Here is a 19,430-nt window from a genome sequence, read left to right as displayed (position 1 = left end):
TGCAGATCAGGCCTAGCGGTCCCCGGGCGTGGTAGGAGGGGCAGGGCAGAGCCTTCGCCCCCACCTGCAAGGTAGGCAGACCTGCGACAGAACGGCGGATCAGGCCCAGGGGTCCGCGGGCGTGGTAGACACCTCACACCAATTGGAAGAGGGGCAGAGCAGAGCCCCCGCCCGCACCTGCAAGGGAGACTTTTCAACTATACAAGAGCAATATAAATATATAGGGGGGGAAAAAATTTCAAAAACACAACAGTTTCACCAAGAAGAAAGAAACGCAAGCAGTATGAAAAGACAAGGAAAGAAAGGACTACAAGCAATGCAGGTCAACTCAACTTTAGAAGAGGTAACAGCTGCAGCAGATGGAATGTCAGATAAAGAATTCAGGATATATATGCTTCAGATGATCTGGAGTATCAAGGAAGACATTAGACAGCAAAATCAGACAATGAAAGATCACTTCGACAAGGAATTACACAAACAAATCCAGGAAGCAAAGGATCAACTATACAGGGAGATAGAGGTTATAAAAAACAAACAAACAGAAATCCTAGAAATGCAGGAAGCAATAAACCAACTTAAAAACTCAATTGAGAATACTACCAGCAGAGTAGAACACTTAGAAGATAGAACATCAGACAATGAAGACAAAGTATTTCAACTTGAAAAGAACACAGACAGCTCAGCAAGACTGTTAAGAAACCATGATCAGAACATCCAAGAAATATGGGATAACATTAAGAGACCAAACTTAAGAGTCATTGGGATACAGGAAGGTATAGAACTCCATACCAAAGGAATGAGCAATTTATTCAATGAAATAATACGAGAAAACTTCCCAGACTTGAAGAATGAGACAGAATCCCAAATTCTAGAAGCCTACAGGACGCCGAATGTGCAAAATTATAAGAGATCCACACCTAGACACATTATAATGAAGATGCCCAACATACAGAATAAGGAGAAAATTTTAAAAGCTACAAGAGAAAGGAAGCAGATTACATTTAGGGGCAAGCCAATCAGGATAACAGCTGATCTTTCAACACAGACTCTGAAAGCTAGAAGATCCTGGAATAACATATTTCAAACACTGAAAGAAAATGGGTTCCAACCAAGAATTGTGTATCCAGCGAAATTAAGCTTCAGGATGGAAGATGAAATTAAAACCTTCCACGACAAACAAAAGTTAAAAGAATATGCAGCTAGAAAACCATCTCTTCAAAACATCCTTGGCAAAACATTACAGGAAGAGGAAATGGAAAATAACAATGAAAACCAACAGTGGGAGGTAGGACAGTAAAGGGGGGGGGGAATAATCATAGAGGAAAACAAACCATGTTTAGTAACATAAATAAACAAATATGGCTGGAACAACAACCCATATCTCAATAATAACCCTAAATGTTAATGGCTTAAACTCACCAATTAAGAGACACAGGCTAGTAGAATGGATCACAAAACAAGACCCAACAATATGCTGCCTACAGGAGACGCATTTGATAGGAAAAGACATACATAGGCTGAAGGTGAAAGGTTGGGAAAAATCATATCACTCATATGGACTTCGGAAACAAGCAGGAGTGTCCATACTCATATCAAATAAAATAGATTTCAAGCCAAAGTTAATCAAAAGGGATAAAGAGGGACACTACATACTGCTTAAGGGAACCATACACCAACAAGACATAACAATCATAAATATATATGCCCCAAACAATGGTGCAGCTATGTTCATCAAACAAACTCTTCACAAGTTCAAGAGTCTAATAGACTACCATACAATAATCATGGGAGACTTCAACACACCTCTCTCGCCACTGGACAGATCTTCCAAACAAAAGTTGAATAAGGAAACTATAGAACTCAATAACACAATTAATAACCTAGACTTAATTGACATATATAGAATATACCACCCAACATCAAGCAGTTACACTTTTTTCTCAGCAGCACATGGATCCTTCTCAAAAATAGATCATATATTATGTCACAGGGAAACTCTTAGACAATATAAAGGAGTAGAGATAATACCATGCATCCTATCTGATCATAATGAAATGGAACTGAAAATCAACGATAAAAGAAGGAAGGAAAAAGCATACATCACTTGGAGAATGAACAATAGGTTACTGAATGATCAATGGGTTATAGAAGACATCAAGGAGGAAATTAAAAAATTCTTAGAGATTAATGAAAACACAGACACAACATATCGGAATCTATGGGACACATTGAAAGCAGTTCTAAGAGGAAAATTCATTGCTCGGAGTTCATTCCTTAAAAAAAGAAAAAACCAACAAATAAATGATCTCATACTTCATCTCAAAATCCTAGAAAAAGAAGAGCAAAACAACAGCAAAAGAAGTAGAAGGCAAGAAATAATTAAAATCAGAGCTGAAATTAATGAAATCGAAACAAAAGAAACAATTGAAAAAATTGACAAAACTAAAAGTTGGTTCTTTGAAAAAATAAACAAAATCGACAGACCCTTAGCCATGCTAGCGAAGAGAAGAAGAGAGAGAACTCAAATTATTAGCATACGGGATGAAAAAGGCAATATCAAAACAGACACTTCAGAAATACAGAAGATAATCAAAAATTATTTTGAATCCTTATACTCCAATAAATTAGAAGATAGTGAAGGCATAGATAAATTTCTTAAGTCATATGATCTGCCCAGATTGAGTCAGGAGGATATAGACAACCTAAACAGACCAATATCAATCGAGGAAATAGAAGAAACCATCAAAAGACTACCAACTAAGAAAAGCCCAGGACCGGATGGGTATACAGCAGAATTTTACAAAACCTTTAAAGAGGAACTAATACCAATACTTTTCAAGCTACTTCAGGAAATAGAAAAAGAGGGAGAACTTCCAAATTCATTCTACGAGGCCAACATCACCCTGATACCTAAACCAGACAAAGACACTTCAAAGAAAGAAAACTTCAGACCAATATCTCTAATGAACCTAGATGCAAAAATCCTCAATAAAATTCTGGCGAATCGGATACAAAAACATATCAAAAAAATTGTGCACCATGATCAAGTAGGATTCATCCCTGGGATGCAAGGCTGGTTCAATATACGGAAATCAATAAATGTTATTCACCACATCAATAGACTTAAAAATAAGAACCATATGATCATCTCGATAGATGCGGAAAAAGCATTCGACAAAGTGCAGCATCCCTTTATGTTCAAAACTCTAGAAAAACTAGGGATAACAGGAACATACCTCAATATTGTAAAAGCAATCTATGCTAAGCCTCAGGCTAGCATCATTCTGAATGGAGAAAAATTGAAGGCATTCCCTCTAAAATCTGGAACAAGACAGGGATGCCCTCTTTCACCACTTCTGTTCAACATAGTTCTCGAAACGCTGGCCAGAGCAATTAGACAGACGAAAGAAATTAAAGGCATAAAAATAGGAAAAGAAGAACTTAAATTATCACTATTTGCAGATGATATGATTCTATACCTAGCAGACCCAAAAGGCTCTACAAAGAAACTATTAGAGCTAATAAATGAATTCAGCAAAGTGGCAGGATATAAAATCAACACGCATAAATCAAAGGCATTCCTGTATATCAGCGACAAATCCTCTGAAATGGAAATGAGGACAACCACTCCATTCACAATATCTTCAAAAAAAATAAAATACTTGGGAATCAACCTAACAAAAGAGGTGAAAGACTTATACAATGAAAACTACAGAACCCTAAAGAGAGAAATAGAAGAAGATCTGAGAAGATGGAAAAATATAGCCTGTTCATGGATAGGCAGAACTAACATCATCAAAATGGCGATATTACCAAAAGTTCTCTATAGGTTTAATGCAATGCCAATCAAAATCCCAACGGCATTTCTTGTAGAAATAGAGAAAGCAATCATGAAATTCATATGGAAAAATAAAAGACCCAGAATAGCAAAAACAATGCTAAGCAGGAAGTGTGAATCAGGCGGTATAGCGATACCAGACTTCAAACTATACTACAGAGCAATAGTAACAAAAACAGCATGGTACTGGTACCAAAACAGGCGGGTGGACCAATGGTACAGAATAGAGGACACAGAAACCAATCCACAAAACTACAACTATCTTATATTTGATAAAGGGGCTAAAAGCATGCAATGGAGGAAGGATAGCATCTTCAACAAATGGTGCTGGGAAAACTGGAAATCCATATGCAACAAAATGAAACTGAATCCCTTTCTCTTGCCATGCACAAAAGTTAATTCAAAATGGATCAAGGAGCTTGATATCAAATCAGAGACACGCCGTCTGATAGAAGAAAAAGTTGGCTACGATCTACATACTGTGGGGTGGGGCTCCAAATTCCTCAATAGGACACCCATAGCACAAAAGTTAATAACTAGAATCAACAAATGGGACTTACTCAAACTAAAAAGTTTTTTCTCAGCTAAAGAAACAATAAGAGAGGTAAATAGAGAGCCTACATCCTGGGAACAAATCTTTACTCCTCACACTTCAGATAGAGCCCTAATATCCAGAGTATACAAAGAACTCAAAAAATTAGACAATAAGATAACAAACAACCCAATCAACAAATGGGCCAAGGGCCTGAACAGACACTTCTCAGAGGAGGACATACAATCAATCAACAAGTACATGAAAAAATGCTCACCATCTCCAGCAGTCAGAGAAATGCAAATCAAAACCACCCTAAGATACCATCTCACTCCAGTAAGACTGGCAGCCATTCTGAAGTCAAACAACAACAAGTGCTGGCAAGGATGTGGGGAAAAGGGTACACTTGTACATTGCTGGTGGGACTGCAAATTGGTGCAGCCAATCTGGAAAGCAGTATGGAGATTTCTTGGAAAGCTGGGAATGGAGCCACCATTTGACCCAGCTATTCCCCTTCTCGGTCTATTCCCTAAAGACCTAAAAAGAGCATGCTACAGGGACACTGCTACATCGATGTTCATAGCAGCTCAATTCACAATTGCAAGACTGTGGAACCAACCCAGATGCCCTTCAATAGACGAATGGATTAAAAAAATGTGGCATTTATACACAATGGAGTATTACTCTGCATTAAAAAATGACAAAATCATAGAATTTGCAGGGAAATGGATGGCACTAGAGCAGATTATGCTAAGTGAAGCTAGCCAATCCCTAAAAAACAAATGTCAAATGTCTTCTTTGATATAAGGAGAGTAACTAAGAACAGAGTAGGGACGAAGAGCATGAGAAGAAGATTAACATTAAACAGAGATGAGAGGTGGGAGGGAAAGGGAGAGAAAAGGGAAATTGCATGGAAATGGAAGGAGACCCTCAGGGTTATACAAAAGAACATACAAGAGGAAATGAGGGGAAAGGGAAAAATAATACAAGGGGGAGAAATGAAGGTCAGTAGAGGGGGTAGAGAGAGAAGAGGGGAGGGGAGGGGAGGGGAGGGGGGATAGTAGAGGATAGGTAAGGTAGCAGAACACGACAGTCACTAGTATGGCAATATGTAAATCAATGGATGTGTAATTGATGTGATTCTGCAATCTGTATATGGGCTAAAAATGGGAGTTCATAACCCACTTGAAGCAAAGTGTGAAAGATGATATATCAAGAACTATGTAATGTTTTGAACAACCAACAATAAAAAAAAAATAAAAAAGCAAAACAAAACTAAAAATTTAAAAAGCCCTACTTAAAAAAAATCAAACTGTTATCAATTTCTAGGATATAGTCTAAACTCAGGATTAATCTTAGTGTGTTCTCTCAATATACTCTGTTTCTATAGCTAAATGAGAAAACATTACTGATCACTCCTTGTTCTAAAACAAGACAATATTACACATGGTAGAATTTATAACTCTTTTTATATATTGAGAAAGTGAACACATTATGAAGATTAAGATACTACACTTGCCATCAAAGAAACAAAATCTGAGGGTTCTTGATGTTTAATGCTGAAACTATCAATTTTTATTTTAACTGACACTTTCATTTCAAAATAACGCTAAAAGACAACTTGCACTTTTAAACAACTGAAAATTTTAAATCATGAATACTTCTCAGAATATTACTTAGGAAAAAAGTTATTCTTTTAACTTAAACTTCAATTTTTGTAGCTACAAACAAGTTACACTAAAACTATAGGAGAATATCTACAGAGATGACTAAATTGGCCTTCTAACTAATCAGGACGAACTGGCCCCATAATTTGGGAAAACTGCTTACTAATTTATGTCCAGACACACTAACCTAAACCAAACGAACCACAGAGAGAATAAATTAAGTTATCCCTGGTGCTACCTGCCACAAACTTGCCAAATCAGTGAAGTCTGCCCTCCAGTATCTGTAGGTTCTGTATCCAAGGAGCCCGTCAAAAATGTTCAGGAGGGGCTGGGGATACAGCTCAGTTGTAGAGTGCTTACCTCTCATGCACAAGGCCCTGGTTCAATCGCCAGCACCAAAAAAAAAAAAAAAAAGTTCAAGGAAAAAAAAAAATGTCCCTATTGAACATGTACAGGCTTTCTTCTTGTCATTATTTCCTAAACAATATAACAACCATTAAACAGAATTTACACTGTATTATGTATTATTATAAGTAATCTCCACAATACTCAAAGTACATAGAATTGCACTGGTTATTTGCAAATAATATGCCATTTTATATAAGGGACCTGAAGCATTCACATTTTTTGGTAGCGAAGGGGACTCCTGAAACCTCTGAGGACAGTGAGGGATGACTATATATACACATGCTAAGACTACAGAACAGCTCTTTAGGTCTACAAAGACCCTATACTCTTTGAAGCTTTCCTGAAACTACTTGAGCCATCCTTCTAGGTAATGAATGCAAAACATCTGAAATTGGGTCTAGCTTTCTGACTTCTATTTATTCTCATGAAAATCAGGGGGGAAGGGCAGGAGTTGTGGCTCAGCAGAACAAGTGCTGGCCTAGCACGTGTGAGGGCCTGGGTTCAATCCTCAGCACCATAAATAAATAACTAAAATAATAATGTAGCCAAGTACAACTAAAAAATAAACATTTAAAAAAATCAGGGGGGAAGATCTGGCATATTTCATATTATTGCAAATGATATATTAATTATACTTTTAAAAGTATTTTCAACAACATAATTGATGTAAAACTAGTTTTTATGGAATGTTTAGTTACTTTACTGTTTCACTTGTAAAAGAACTGCACATTTTCTACTTTGTCATAGATGTAATCCTATAACTGTATTTACAAAATAATAAAGATCATATAAAAATAAGCAAACTTAAAATCAGAAGATCCTTCAATTTTCAAAAATATACATAACTCATGTGAATAACTGTTTAGCTCAAAGCCTCTAACATGAATGAATCTAGCAATACATGATAATAATTTTAACAACAAACTAAGTATTCTAAAATGTCAAAATGTGTATTTAATTCAGTTATCTTAAATTAAATGGTCTAAAATAAATGAGATACATCAAAGTGTTACATACACATACATTAAAACTTATAACTGAAAACTGTATTTCTACAGAGGATGCTTCAAAAGCAAATTCACCAGTATCAGGATTATTTTCACCAGTGAAATGGTATATAGTAGATGATTAAACACTTAAGTTAAACTATGCCACTTACTCTATAGCTACTTATACTCTTTTCAATCAGAACTGCTCTTCAAATTTTTTTTTACAAAACAGCCTCAAGGTAAACAAAGGTTAAGACCTCCTGAAATTCACACAACTTATTGTAACTGACCTTAATTGTTCACTATTCAAATGACAGAATATTATCCTGGCCTTAGAGTGGACTGAAATACAAATTCAAGGAAAAAGAAAATTTAGTAGTAAGGGGCTGGAGATATAGTTCAGTGGTAGAACACTTGTCTAGCACATGCAAAGCCCTGGGTTGGATTCCCAGATCAAAAAAAGAAAAAAAAAAAAAAGAAAGAAATTAGTATGATTAACCTGGTTCACATAGAAAGGCTCACTTCCTCAAAACTATAAGTCTGCTCTAATTTTTTGATAAGGCATTAATAATACTAGTTTTGTTTTATAAATATTAAAATTGGTTTAATAGGCTTATAATGATGTGTCAACAGAAAGACAAAGCAAACACTTTTATTAACATTAGTAAACCCTACGTACAAATCAAATCATATCAGTACCATTGACCAGGAATATGAAATCATATTCAGAGCCTTGCATATATTAACCTCAAGGAACTGTGTCTGAATGAATCTACCCATTGATGGAACTTTTTAAAAGCTCTAATGCTGAGAGTATAGTATAGCTCAGTGATAAAGCACTTGTCTAGCATGTGTGAAGTCCTGGGTTAAATCCCCAGCCATGCAAAAAATACAACAACAACAAAAGATCGTAACAGTATTCCAATCAAGCAGAGAGGCAGAAAAGCATATGCCATCTTAAAATGCAAATACTATCCTGCAAAAAAATTCATGACATTTATTGAAATATTCTTCTGATGATGCATTGGAATAAACAAAAGTATAACAAAATTCATTTAAGAGTGTGCTAATACAAAAATAAAAGTATTTTTATTTTAAAAATTATCCCAGCTATGGGATTCAAAGATGCAAACAAAGTCTCTATTCTAAAGGAGTATCCAGTGCTCTTAGAATGGAAAGTGAAACATTAAGTCCAATAAGATGAGAAATGATAATACCCTAATGCCCAAAACCCTCAATGAAAGTTACTCTGTGTGTCCTCTTGAAACATATTTTGTGGTACAAAAATCATATTTTGTGTCCTAAAACAAGCTATGAATTCACTATAATAAATAACAGGAAGGATTTTTTTAAAATCTCCAAAAACTCACAGGATTTGGAAAGAATCTGCTATAGAGCAAATCAAGCGAAAATCCAAAACATAGAGAAAACAAAACTAAACTTTATAGGGAAAAGGAAGTTGTGTTTCTTGATGAGTTAGTTTCATTCTTACCTTTTGCAAGATAAATATTACTGATTCTCAATATCATTTGTTTATTTTGAAGACTTTGCCACCATTGTCTCTATTTTGAAGACTTTTATGAGTAATTTTAATATCTGGTCTCTTTCTATGGTTGACAAAAGCAACAGAATTTTTCTCCCCAAATAGTTATTACTGACTTGGTCAAAAGAACTAGGATTATTATTATTTGGGGGGGGGGGCGCCGCTGGGGATTGAACACAGGGCCCTGTGCTCGCGAGGCAACCACTTTACAACTGAGCTATACCCGCAGCCCAAGCTAGGTCTACTCTTAATTGACTTGATCAAAGTAATATTTTTAATTAAAAATGGACAGTAAAAAGAATCTGAGAAATTTCAAACTTTCTTTTTTCAAAAAATGTCAACATCTAATAAATTTGACAGTTAAGTAAAAACATTCTGAAACCATTCCCTATGTCTCGAGCTTTCTAAATTTTGGCATATTTAGACCAGGTCATGTTCTAAAATGTCGAAATAAATTTGTCATTTACTTAAGTTGAATTCAGCAAACCCTCATGGTGGCCTACTTACACATTTAGGACTGTACCAGGGGTTGAGCAAGCCTCCCCATTAAAATACAAACAGGAAGAGAATTAAAGGAACCACGTCTGCACACTTCTCGGTAAACAAACACATTTCACCTTTCCATTCTATTTCAGAACGCGATACCAAAGGATGCAATAAAGATCGGAGAGTGTAGCAAAAGGGAAATCTCAGTACAAAAAAGTATAGGTGAGTTCCCTCTTCAATTAAAAATCCTGCGTCCCCTGCTGGTAAATTATGGCACACTGCATAAAGTTTATTGTGGTTAACAAATGTTTCCAAAAAGCAAAATTTTTTTCTTGCCCTCAATCTGTCTTACTTTTAAAGAGACTTCTAATCCCTAGGCCATGATCAGCTCTACGTAGTATTTTTTATTTTATGGCACAGAATGATGACTTGTCGGAAAATTAGCCGAATGAAATATAAGCCCCAGGTGTCTACTGTCAGGCTTCCGACTCCGAGAGGAAAAGAGGAAAGCCCACTCCCTGAGAGGGCTCACCGTGCCGCGAGCAGGTAAAGGCTGAAGCTCCGACCCACCGCGATCAAGAAGGGGAAAGCGAACGCACGAGGGGCCCGAGTACGGACGCCGCGCCAGATGCCACCTTTGACAGCATATGGGAGGGCAGGGACTGCTCCCGGGCCCTTGGCAGGCTTCACCGCAGCTGGGGCCTGGCGGCGGAGGTGCGGCTGCCGCGGCAAGGGCGCGGTGGCCTGCTCGGGTAGCCAGGAAGCCGGCACGTTCCTCCCAGCGGCAGGGGCGCACGTGGGGCTCGGGGCCGCAGGGCCTCAAAAGGCGACCGGAGCTGGGGGCGGCCGGTGCAGAGGAAGCGACGGTCTCCTCCCAGTACAGGCCTGGGAGGCCGCAGGCCGGAGCGGGGGAGGGCAACTCCAGCGACAGCCGCAGGGTGTCCGGCGCCCAGACCCCAGCGCCCGTGGACAGGGAAAGGGAAGCCAGAAGCGTTCGGGGCGATTGTAAAAGGAAGCGAAGGGGCAGAAAGAGATCAGACCGGGGCCCCAGGGACGCTCGCCGGCGCGGAACCCTGGCTTACCGTGCCTCCGTCCTTAATGATGATCTTCTTGGCCAGCATGATACTGCGGTTTGCGGCCCGTTTCTTCTTCTTTCCCTGGGTCATTTTACCATCCTCGATTCCTGGCGTTGCTGCAGCCACTCCCGGGGCGGCCAGCCCCAGCGGCGAGTGCCGTCCCGCCACTACTGCCGGGCCGAGCCGCTCGGGGCGCCAGCCGCCATCTTGAGGGCCCGGCCTGCCTCCGGCGGCGCGTCACATCGTGCGATCGGCCGACGAGCATGCCCCGCCCCGCCCCGTCCCTGTGACGCCGGCCAGCCCGCTCGCGCGCTCGGAGGCGCGGCACAGGGAGGGCGGCCTGGAGGGAATCCGCAGACTCCTGAGAGCCGCTAAGCTCTGTGCTACTTCTTACCCCTCTCTTAATTCCCTCAGCAGTTCTGGGCAGTAGGGGCCATTACTGTACCCTCTTCATAGATGAAGAAATTTTAAGTTTCAAAAGGTTGTTACCATTCATAGCTGATAAGTGGTTGCTCTGGAATTGTAACCAGACTTCCTACACTATTAGTTCAATCTCCAGCTGTTCTAACCAAGTCGGAACTGAAGAGAATAGTGAAAAAAATACTCATTTTCTACAAATGCTGGGTAACCGAAGAGGTAAAGTAAGATGGACTTTTGGTAAATAGTCTTTTGTTTTTCTGGTGTTCCGGGGCTCCCACCAAAAGGCAATTGGCTCGAGTTTTTTTTTTTTTTTTTTTTACAGTAGCTCCCTTGTCCCAAGACCTTTTCTTTATTCCCTGCCAGTGAACCTTACATGACTTATGTCACACTACCTTTTTATTATTTAAAAATCAATTTGCAGGGGATAAGATGGGGGATTAAAAAAAAAAAAACAGTTGACAAAAAAAGGAATGTGAACTATAAAGCATTTCCACTGTTAATATTTTGATTTGGTAACTATTGTATTAGTAATAGTATGAGAGTATCTTTTCTTTAAATATACCCTTTATTTTTAAGATGGTTAGGAGGTGGAGGAAAGAGTGACAGTACAAGGGCAAAATGTTAAAAGCCCAGTCAACCTGGGTAATGGTGGGTCTTATTAATATACGTTCACAAATTTGGTATATATCTCTAGAAGAGGCAGAGTCTAATTCCCTTTTCCCACCTGTTGGTTGGACTTGGTGATGCCCAGATTAAAGCAGAAGTAACAGCACTGACTTCAAAGGCTAGGTCATAAAAGGCACTGCAACTTCTTGCTAGCTCTGTTTTTGGATGTCTCTGAACCCCAAAGTCTGGGAGATGCTGTGTCATGAAGATACCCAAGCAACTATGGAGACATCCAGTTGTCTACAGCTGAGACTTGCCAAAAGCCATGCGAATCATCTGTCTATCCTGGTTATGCTTTTAGCTGAAGGCAATTTCTACCAACATCCTGGTCACAACTTCAGGAGAGACTCAGAACTAGAACCATCCTGCTTATCCACTCTGGGATTTCTGATTCTCAGAAACTGTGTAAGATAAAACTATTTGTCTTAAGTCACTAGGCTTTTGGGGTAATTTGTTATGTGGCTATAAATAGCTAAAATACAAGATAAAGGGAAAAGTACAGGGTAAAAATTTGAGTTCTTGTTATTGCAACTTTTCTCTAAGTTTGCAATTATTTCAAAATAAAATGTTAAGAAATAAATTTGACTGATAATTGAAAAATGAAGTAAGTGCAGTTGTTAATAGTAATAAGAGAAATTTAGCACATACCACCTGCTTTGGCTTGAAGGGCTGCAATGGTAAACAAAAAAGATCAGACCTGTTCTAACCGATGTAGTCTGTATATACTTAAGACTCTGTATGTGATTTGGGTTGTGAATATCCACAAATGAGCTTTATGTTAAGAAGTTGACATACACCTGGACACAGTAGTGTATACCTGTAATCTCAGCAGCTCAGGAGGGTGAGGCAGGAGGATTGGGAGTTTGAAGCTAGCCTCAGCAATTTAGCAAGGCCATAAGAACTCAGTGAGACCCCATCTCTAAATAAAATACAAAAAAGGGTTAGGGATGTGGCTCAGTGGTTAAGTGCGCCTGAGTTCAATCCTGGGTACAAAACAACAACAAAGTTGACTTGTAAGTTAGGGTTCTTTGGTTAACAGTCAACAACAGGAACTAGTACTGGCTTACTTAAGTAAAAGGGATCTGGAAGGATATTAGTGCATTTCCAGAATTAATAAAGCTAAGAATCAGGCTTAAAAACGGCAGAAACCATGGTATGGAATACTCATAGGACAGTTCACGAGGCAACACTGGAAAGTAAGGATTCCTTGGAAGAAGGGAAACAATTCCTAAAAATTGTCCTGAAAGCTAACAATTCCTAAAGTATTAAAACTATATCATAGAACCCAAAGCCCACCTTTGCCCCAGATATACCATTTACTAAAGAAACTGCACTTCACTATGGTAACAGAAGGAGTCCTCTAACTGCAAAACTGAGTAAGTCACCTAAATCCCTACTCCTCCCTCTATTTCATAGAATCGCCTATTATGTTGATACAAGAAAATACCACATTTTATTATGAACAGAAAGGCCACTAAAAATCCATACAAGGTTTCTGTAAAAAGAAAGTAGGAGGGCTGGGGCGCAGTGGCAGAGTGCTTGCCTGGCAAGTGTGAGGCCTTGGGTTCAAACAAAATAAAGGCATTCTGTCCATACATAACTACCAAAAAAAAAAAAAAAAAAAAAAGGCTTTTTAATCAATAGAAGGCCAGTATTCCAGCTGCTTGGGAAGCTGAAAGTAGGAGGATTGCTGGAACCCCAGAGTTTGAAAACAGGTTAAACAATTATTGAGACCCTATCTCAAAAAAACCCACACACTTTGTTCAGTGGTAGAACACATTGCCTAGCATGCCTGAGGCCCTAGGAGCAGGGTGGGAGTGAAGGGGTAAGATTCTGAATTAATAGAAAATACTACCCTCCAGAAAATACAAAGCAAAAGGAAACTACAATACTCCAACAATTAAATATCATTAATAAGCAATTCAGACAATGAAAGAATACAAAAAATAAAAAATTTAAAACAATAGGAATATAGAATGACAGTTATTCAAAGTCAGGCAATATACTGAAAATATAAAATCATTTTAAAAATGACACTAAAATTAACAGGGTACATGAGAGAATAGATACGAAAATTAAGAAAAAAGATTACAACAGCTACAAGAATGAAAAAAAAAAAAAGCAATAATAAGCCGGTGCAGTGGCACACACCTGTAATCCCAGCAGGTCGTGAGGCTGAGGCAGGAGGATCATGATTTCAAAGCCAGCCTCAGCAAAGGTGAGGTGCTAAGCAAATAAGGAGACTCTAAAATACAAAATAGGGCTGGGGATGTTGCCTAGTGGTCAAGGCTCTGAGTTCAATCCCCATTACAAAAAAAAAAAAAAAAAGCGTTAATAAGGGATTAGAATTGTGGCTCAGTGGTAGAGGGCTTTGCCTAGCATATGTGAGGCACTGGGTTCGATCCTCAGGACTACATAAATAAGTAAAACAAAACAAAACAAAAGCAATAATAAGGATCAGTGAGAAAATAATCTAACCCTCCAGGCAAAGATCTACAAACTTAGGCCTCTGGGCATAAACAAAATTAATGTCAATTCCAAAAACTGAAAAAAAATCAAGTGGTACCAGACTTCTTGAAAAAAACCAAACAACATAATGATGGCACATCATTTTTAAAAAGAATTCAAGGCAAATAAATGCCAGTGTAGGATTTTGTATGTAGCATAGCTGTATGTATCAAGGCTCTAGAAAATCTTCATCATGCCACAACTCAGAGACTATTGTACTTACAAGCCCTCTATTAGAACTTTATCCAGTCAAGAGTAGGCTGGGTTTGTGGCTCAGTGGTAGAGCACTTGCCTAGAATGTGTGAGGCACACATTCTCAGCACCACATAAAAATAAATAAGAGAAAGGCATTGTGTCCATCTATAACAAAAATATTTTTAAAAAGAGTAGACTGGGGGAGACTTCAAGCAAACTATAGAGTATTAAATACATTTTTAAAATGTATAATTTTACAACAAAGGCAGGGACTAGGGTGCAAATAATCTATTTATATGTTCTAATGAAACAGAAGTAAGACAACTAAAAATCTGAGAGGAGAGAAAGGATAAGTTTCGTTGAGGAGCTGGGTTTGTGGCTCAGTGGTAGAACACTTGGCCTAGCACATGTGAGGCACTGGGTTTAATCCTCAGCACAACATAAAAATAAGTAAATAAAAATAAAGATTTAAAAAAAAAAAAACTTTTGTTGATGGGCTAGGGTTGTGGCTCAGTGGTAGAGTGCTTGCCTAGCATGTGTGAGGCACTGGGTTTGATTCTCAGCACTACATATAAAAAAATAAATAAAGGTCTATCAACAATTAAAAAAATTATTTAAAAAAGCTTCATTGACTGTCACATAGACAATCATGTGAAGAATCAACAGCTGGCAAATCAATGGCTGCAGTGTTGTACAACTGTAATCCCACTTACTTGAAGACTAAGGCAAGAAGATTGAAAATTCAAGCCAGCAATTGACTGGGCAACTTAGTCAGACTCTGTCTCAAAATGAAATTTAAAGAGGACTAGAGATGTAACTCAGTGGTAGAGCACTTGCCTAGCATGTTCAAGGCTTTGGGTTCAATCCTCAGTACCACCAAAAATAAATAATAAATATTGGGAAATCAAATAGAAGGTCAAACAAGCAAAAAGTGAGCCCCAAAAGTACTGTAAAATGTTATCAGTATAAAGTTGAGCAACAGAATGGACATACAAACCTTTCTAAATATCAAAATTTACAAAGCAAAGAACATACTCCATGTAGTGAAGCACAGGTACACAGTAAATATAACAATACAGGTGTTTACTTTTCAAAAAAGAAACAGGAAGGTCAAACTAAAAACTAATAAAAATAGTTACCTATAAAGGTGATTATGAATGGAAAGAAAGGACAGGCATGAGAGCTAATGAGATGTTTCTAAGTATAACATTCAGTTTTAACCTTTGAACCATGTAAATGATTCACATTTTCAATAGTAGAATGATATTAAAAGTAATTTCCAAAATTGAATGTAAGTAAAAACTAATGAACTTAATTTTAATCACACTGGTAACTACACAGAGAACCACTTCCATTAACTTTTGAACATATACTCCCACTATACCTCTTTGGTGGGCTGTATTCTAAGGATATATAAAAATGTAAAAAAAAAAAAAAAAAAAAAAAACCTCTTAAATTTTACTCAGTATGTTTACCACAAGTTATAACATTGGTATTGTAATTTTAAAATATATACTATAAAATAAGACATCAGTAAGCCTATTAATGTTGGCAAGAACCAAGATTTTCACTATTAAAACAAGCAAAATACAAAATTAACAACTGTATCAAGTTAAAATTCATAAATACTGATTTGGATTTCATGATCTTTTAAAAATATACTTCCTAGCTTTGTGCGCAAAAATGACCTAGATGCACGACACCTTAGTAACTAACAATGGATTCCAAATTCCATTCCCCTTTAAAGGAATAGGGTTTCTGGGAGAAGGAGCTGATAATCACGTTTGAAATAACAAAAGTACAAGGTAAGCCTGGGACACCTTGTGTCTGAAGCTATGCAGAACTTGCTAATATGACATTTGTCACTAGCTTGTAGTGACATTTGCAGTATAAAGTGTTATCAAAAAGAAGTAATTGAGGGCTGGGGATATAGCTCAGTTGGTAGAGTGCTTGCCTCACATGCATTCAATCCCCAGCACTGCCAAAAACCGAACTAATTGAGGGTTAGGGTTGTAGCTCAGTGGTAGAGCGCTTGCCTGGCATGTGTGAGGCACTGCATAAAAATAAATAAAATAAAGGTATTGTATCCATCTACAACTAAATATATATACATATATACATATATATACACATATATATATACACACATACATATATAAAGAACTAATTGACTATAATATAATACATTGAGTAATTTTTTAAAAAAATTCATGAAGACATAGTGATATTTGAAAAAAGAGGCACTGGAGGAAAATATTATTTTTTTAAAAAAAAAGATAATAAGCCTGGTGTGGTGGCACAGGCTTGTAATCCCAGCAGCTTGGGAGGCTGAGGCAGGAGGATATGAGCTCAAAGCTAGTCTCAGCAACACAGTGAGGCAATAAGCAACTTAGCGATACCCTGTCTCAAAATAAAACAAAAAGGGTGGGGATGTGGTTCAGTGGTTAAGAACCCCTGGGTTCAATCCCTGGTACCAAAAAATAAATAAGTAAATAAATAAATAATAGAAGATAAACTAAGAAAGGCAGAATAAAATTAGAGAATTTTTTGAAAAGTATTTTAAATCACCATTTGGCCCTCCAATGTAATAAATGACTCAATTGAGAATCATTAATTGAACCAGGCACTGTGGTGCATGCCTGTAGTCCCAGCTACTGGGTAGACAGAAGAATGATGATCATTTGAGCCTAGGTGTTCAAGGCCCGCCTGAGCAACATGGCAAATGTCTGTCTCCAAACGATCAAACAAAAAGAATCATTAATTGGTGCTATAGCCACTGAACAAAAGCTGTTGGGAAACAATATTCTCTCAGTGCCAAAACATTACTCCAAAGTTTACGAAGGGGGAAATAAATGAACTTTCCAGTGAAGAGATCAAGTAGTTGTCACTTTAACCAAATAATTACCAAAATTAATAAGAGTACTAAAATTATGTACCCTTTAATAGAATGTTATATAAAATCTATATAACTTGTGAAATACTCTTGCTAAAAATGTTCAACTGAAGCTAATCAAATCTATATACTTGATTTCTAGTTCAAAGGAAATACAAGCCAAACAAAGGACAGATCCAAAATAGCAGCCCAGTGACTTTCTTCAAAAGTTTTATCCTGAGGAAAAACAATGGGGGTGCAAGGAGAGAGGTCTTCTAGACTAAAATAAACAAATATAAAACACAAACATCAATTGTATTCTGATTCAAAAACAAAAATCTGTAAAATGTAATTTTTGAGACAGTTGGAAATATTTGAATTAACTTAGATGATGCAATTAGAATTTGAATTGTGTGATAACGGTATTAAGGTTAAGTAAGAAGATATCTTCATTTTTAGAACATGAATGCTTAAGTATTTACGGGCAAATATCCTAATAGAGACAAAACTCTCAAAATGTTAATAACTGTTGAATTTAGGTGATATGCTATTCTCTTAACTTTTATGTATATTTCAAAATAAAAAGCTGGATAAAATTTAAATTGAAAAAAAGTTCCTTAACAATCACATCTTGGTGCACTGAGGAGATAAACTATGAATTTTTTAAAGCTCACCTGGCTTAATTTGACATAGCCTAATTAATCAAAATGGCAATAGTTGTCTAGGCAATGTGGCAAACCCCTGTACTCCTAGCTATTTGGGAGGGTGAGGCAGAAGAACCACAAGTTCCAAGCCAGCCTGGGTAATTTAGGGAGACCCTGTCTCAAAATAAAATAACAAGAGCCAAGGACGTTGCTCAGTGGTAGAGCACCTGTTGGGCACTTGCCTAGGGTGTACAAGGCCCTGGTTCAGTCCCCATGACCACACACACACACACACACACACACACACACACACACCAAACAAAGCAACAATATAAAAACAAAAACCAAACTAAACATGGATACAAATAATGTAAAGAAATGAAAAATTTGAAGCATTATGTATATTATACAAAAATAATGCTTCAGTTTTAAAAATTCTAGAACTTATAGCAATACTATTGGAACAGTGACAAAATAAAACAGGGGCTCATATGGTTCATGATTTTCTGTAATCCTATGAGCCTCCCAGAAAATATTACCATACCTTTGCTATATTAAGATCTATATGAGGCCTGGCAGTGGTGCGTGCCTGTAATCCCAGCAACTTGGGAGGTTGAGGCAGGAGGATTCCAAGTCCAAATCCAGCCTCAGCAATTTAACGGGGTCCTAAGCAACTCAGTGAGACCCTGTCTCTAAATAAAATATAAAAAAGGGCTGGAATGTGGTTCAGTGGTAAAGTATCCCTGGATTCAATCCCTGGTACCAACAGTAAACAAACAAAAAGATCTATTTGAGCTGCATGCTTATATTAGGAAAAGCATTTAGCATCATAACATTAAATTGAATCTACTAATCCAAGTAGGATAAAACATTATCATTGGCATAAAGAAAAAAATTAATAACTCCTCAATTATAGGTAACTTTTATGTATGCAATGTCTTTTAATAAAGCAAACATACTCAGAAATTTTGTTAAAAATACCTTATTTAAGCATTGAACTAAAATTTCTTACATGTTTAAAGTACACTTGAGTGCATTTTTAGATTATCCCAAATGAGTTCTACTTTAAAAGAAAGAAAGTGTACATTTAGGGTCAACTCTATTTCTAAAGGAATACCATGTTATTATTTTAAAAGGCATTTTAGCATTTTAGAAATTCTAAATTAATAAGTGAAAATAAATGTGTAGTGAAAAAAAACAACTGATCTTTAGGTCCAATGTAAGGCTGATACTTAACCCTAGTGACTGGAAATGTAAACCTAACAACAGTGAAGCCTAATGGTGAACCAAAGTAACTGGTCTATTAGCTTTTCCTTATACTGGTGACTAATTTAAAATAAGTTCAAAATTGTGTATTAATTTAGTTTAGATAAAACCTAAACAAAAATTTTTTTTGAGGAGGTGTCTGGTTATGGTGAATCCTGCTAGACTTGAACTTCTGGGCTCAAATGATTCTCCTACCTCATCCTGCCAAGTAGTTGGGACTATAAACATTTCACCATGTCTGGCCCACATAAGCCAAATTTCAAATTTGTCTTTTAAAATATTTCAGCATTTAATAAAGCTATCATTAAACATCAGAACTG

At 37.3% G+C, this 19,430-nt stretch overlaps 1 protein-coding gene across 1 annotated transcript in view; it reads right to left on the bottom strand.

Annotated features, from left to right (window-relative positions):
- The window catches only part of Mfsd14a (major facilitator superfamily domain containing 14A), a 52,364-nt gene extending 41,582 nt beyond the window's left edge, over window positions 1-10,782 (bottom strand). Inside the window, exon 1 of the mRNA XM_027943137.2 lies at window positions 10,546-10,782. Within this exon, the coding sequence (XP_027798938.1) occupies window positions 10,546-10,629 (84 nt within the window). The 5' untranslated portion in view covers window positions 10,630-10,782. The remainder of the gene's footprint in view (window positions 1-10,545) is intronic.
- Between the last annotated feature and the right edge of the window lie 8,648 nt (window positions 10,783-19,430).

This window comes from Marmota flaviventris, chromosome 10, assembly GCF_047511675.1.
Source record: "Marmota flaviventris isolate mMarFla1 chromosome 10, mMarFla1.hap1, whole genome shotgun sequence".
Classification (NCBI taxonomy): Eukaryota; Metazoa; Chordata; class Mammalia; order Rodentia; family Sciuridae; genus Marmota; species Marmota flaviventris.
This window is presented reverse-complemented; position numbering and strand designations above follow the sequence as displayed.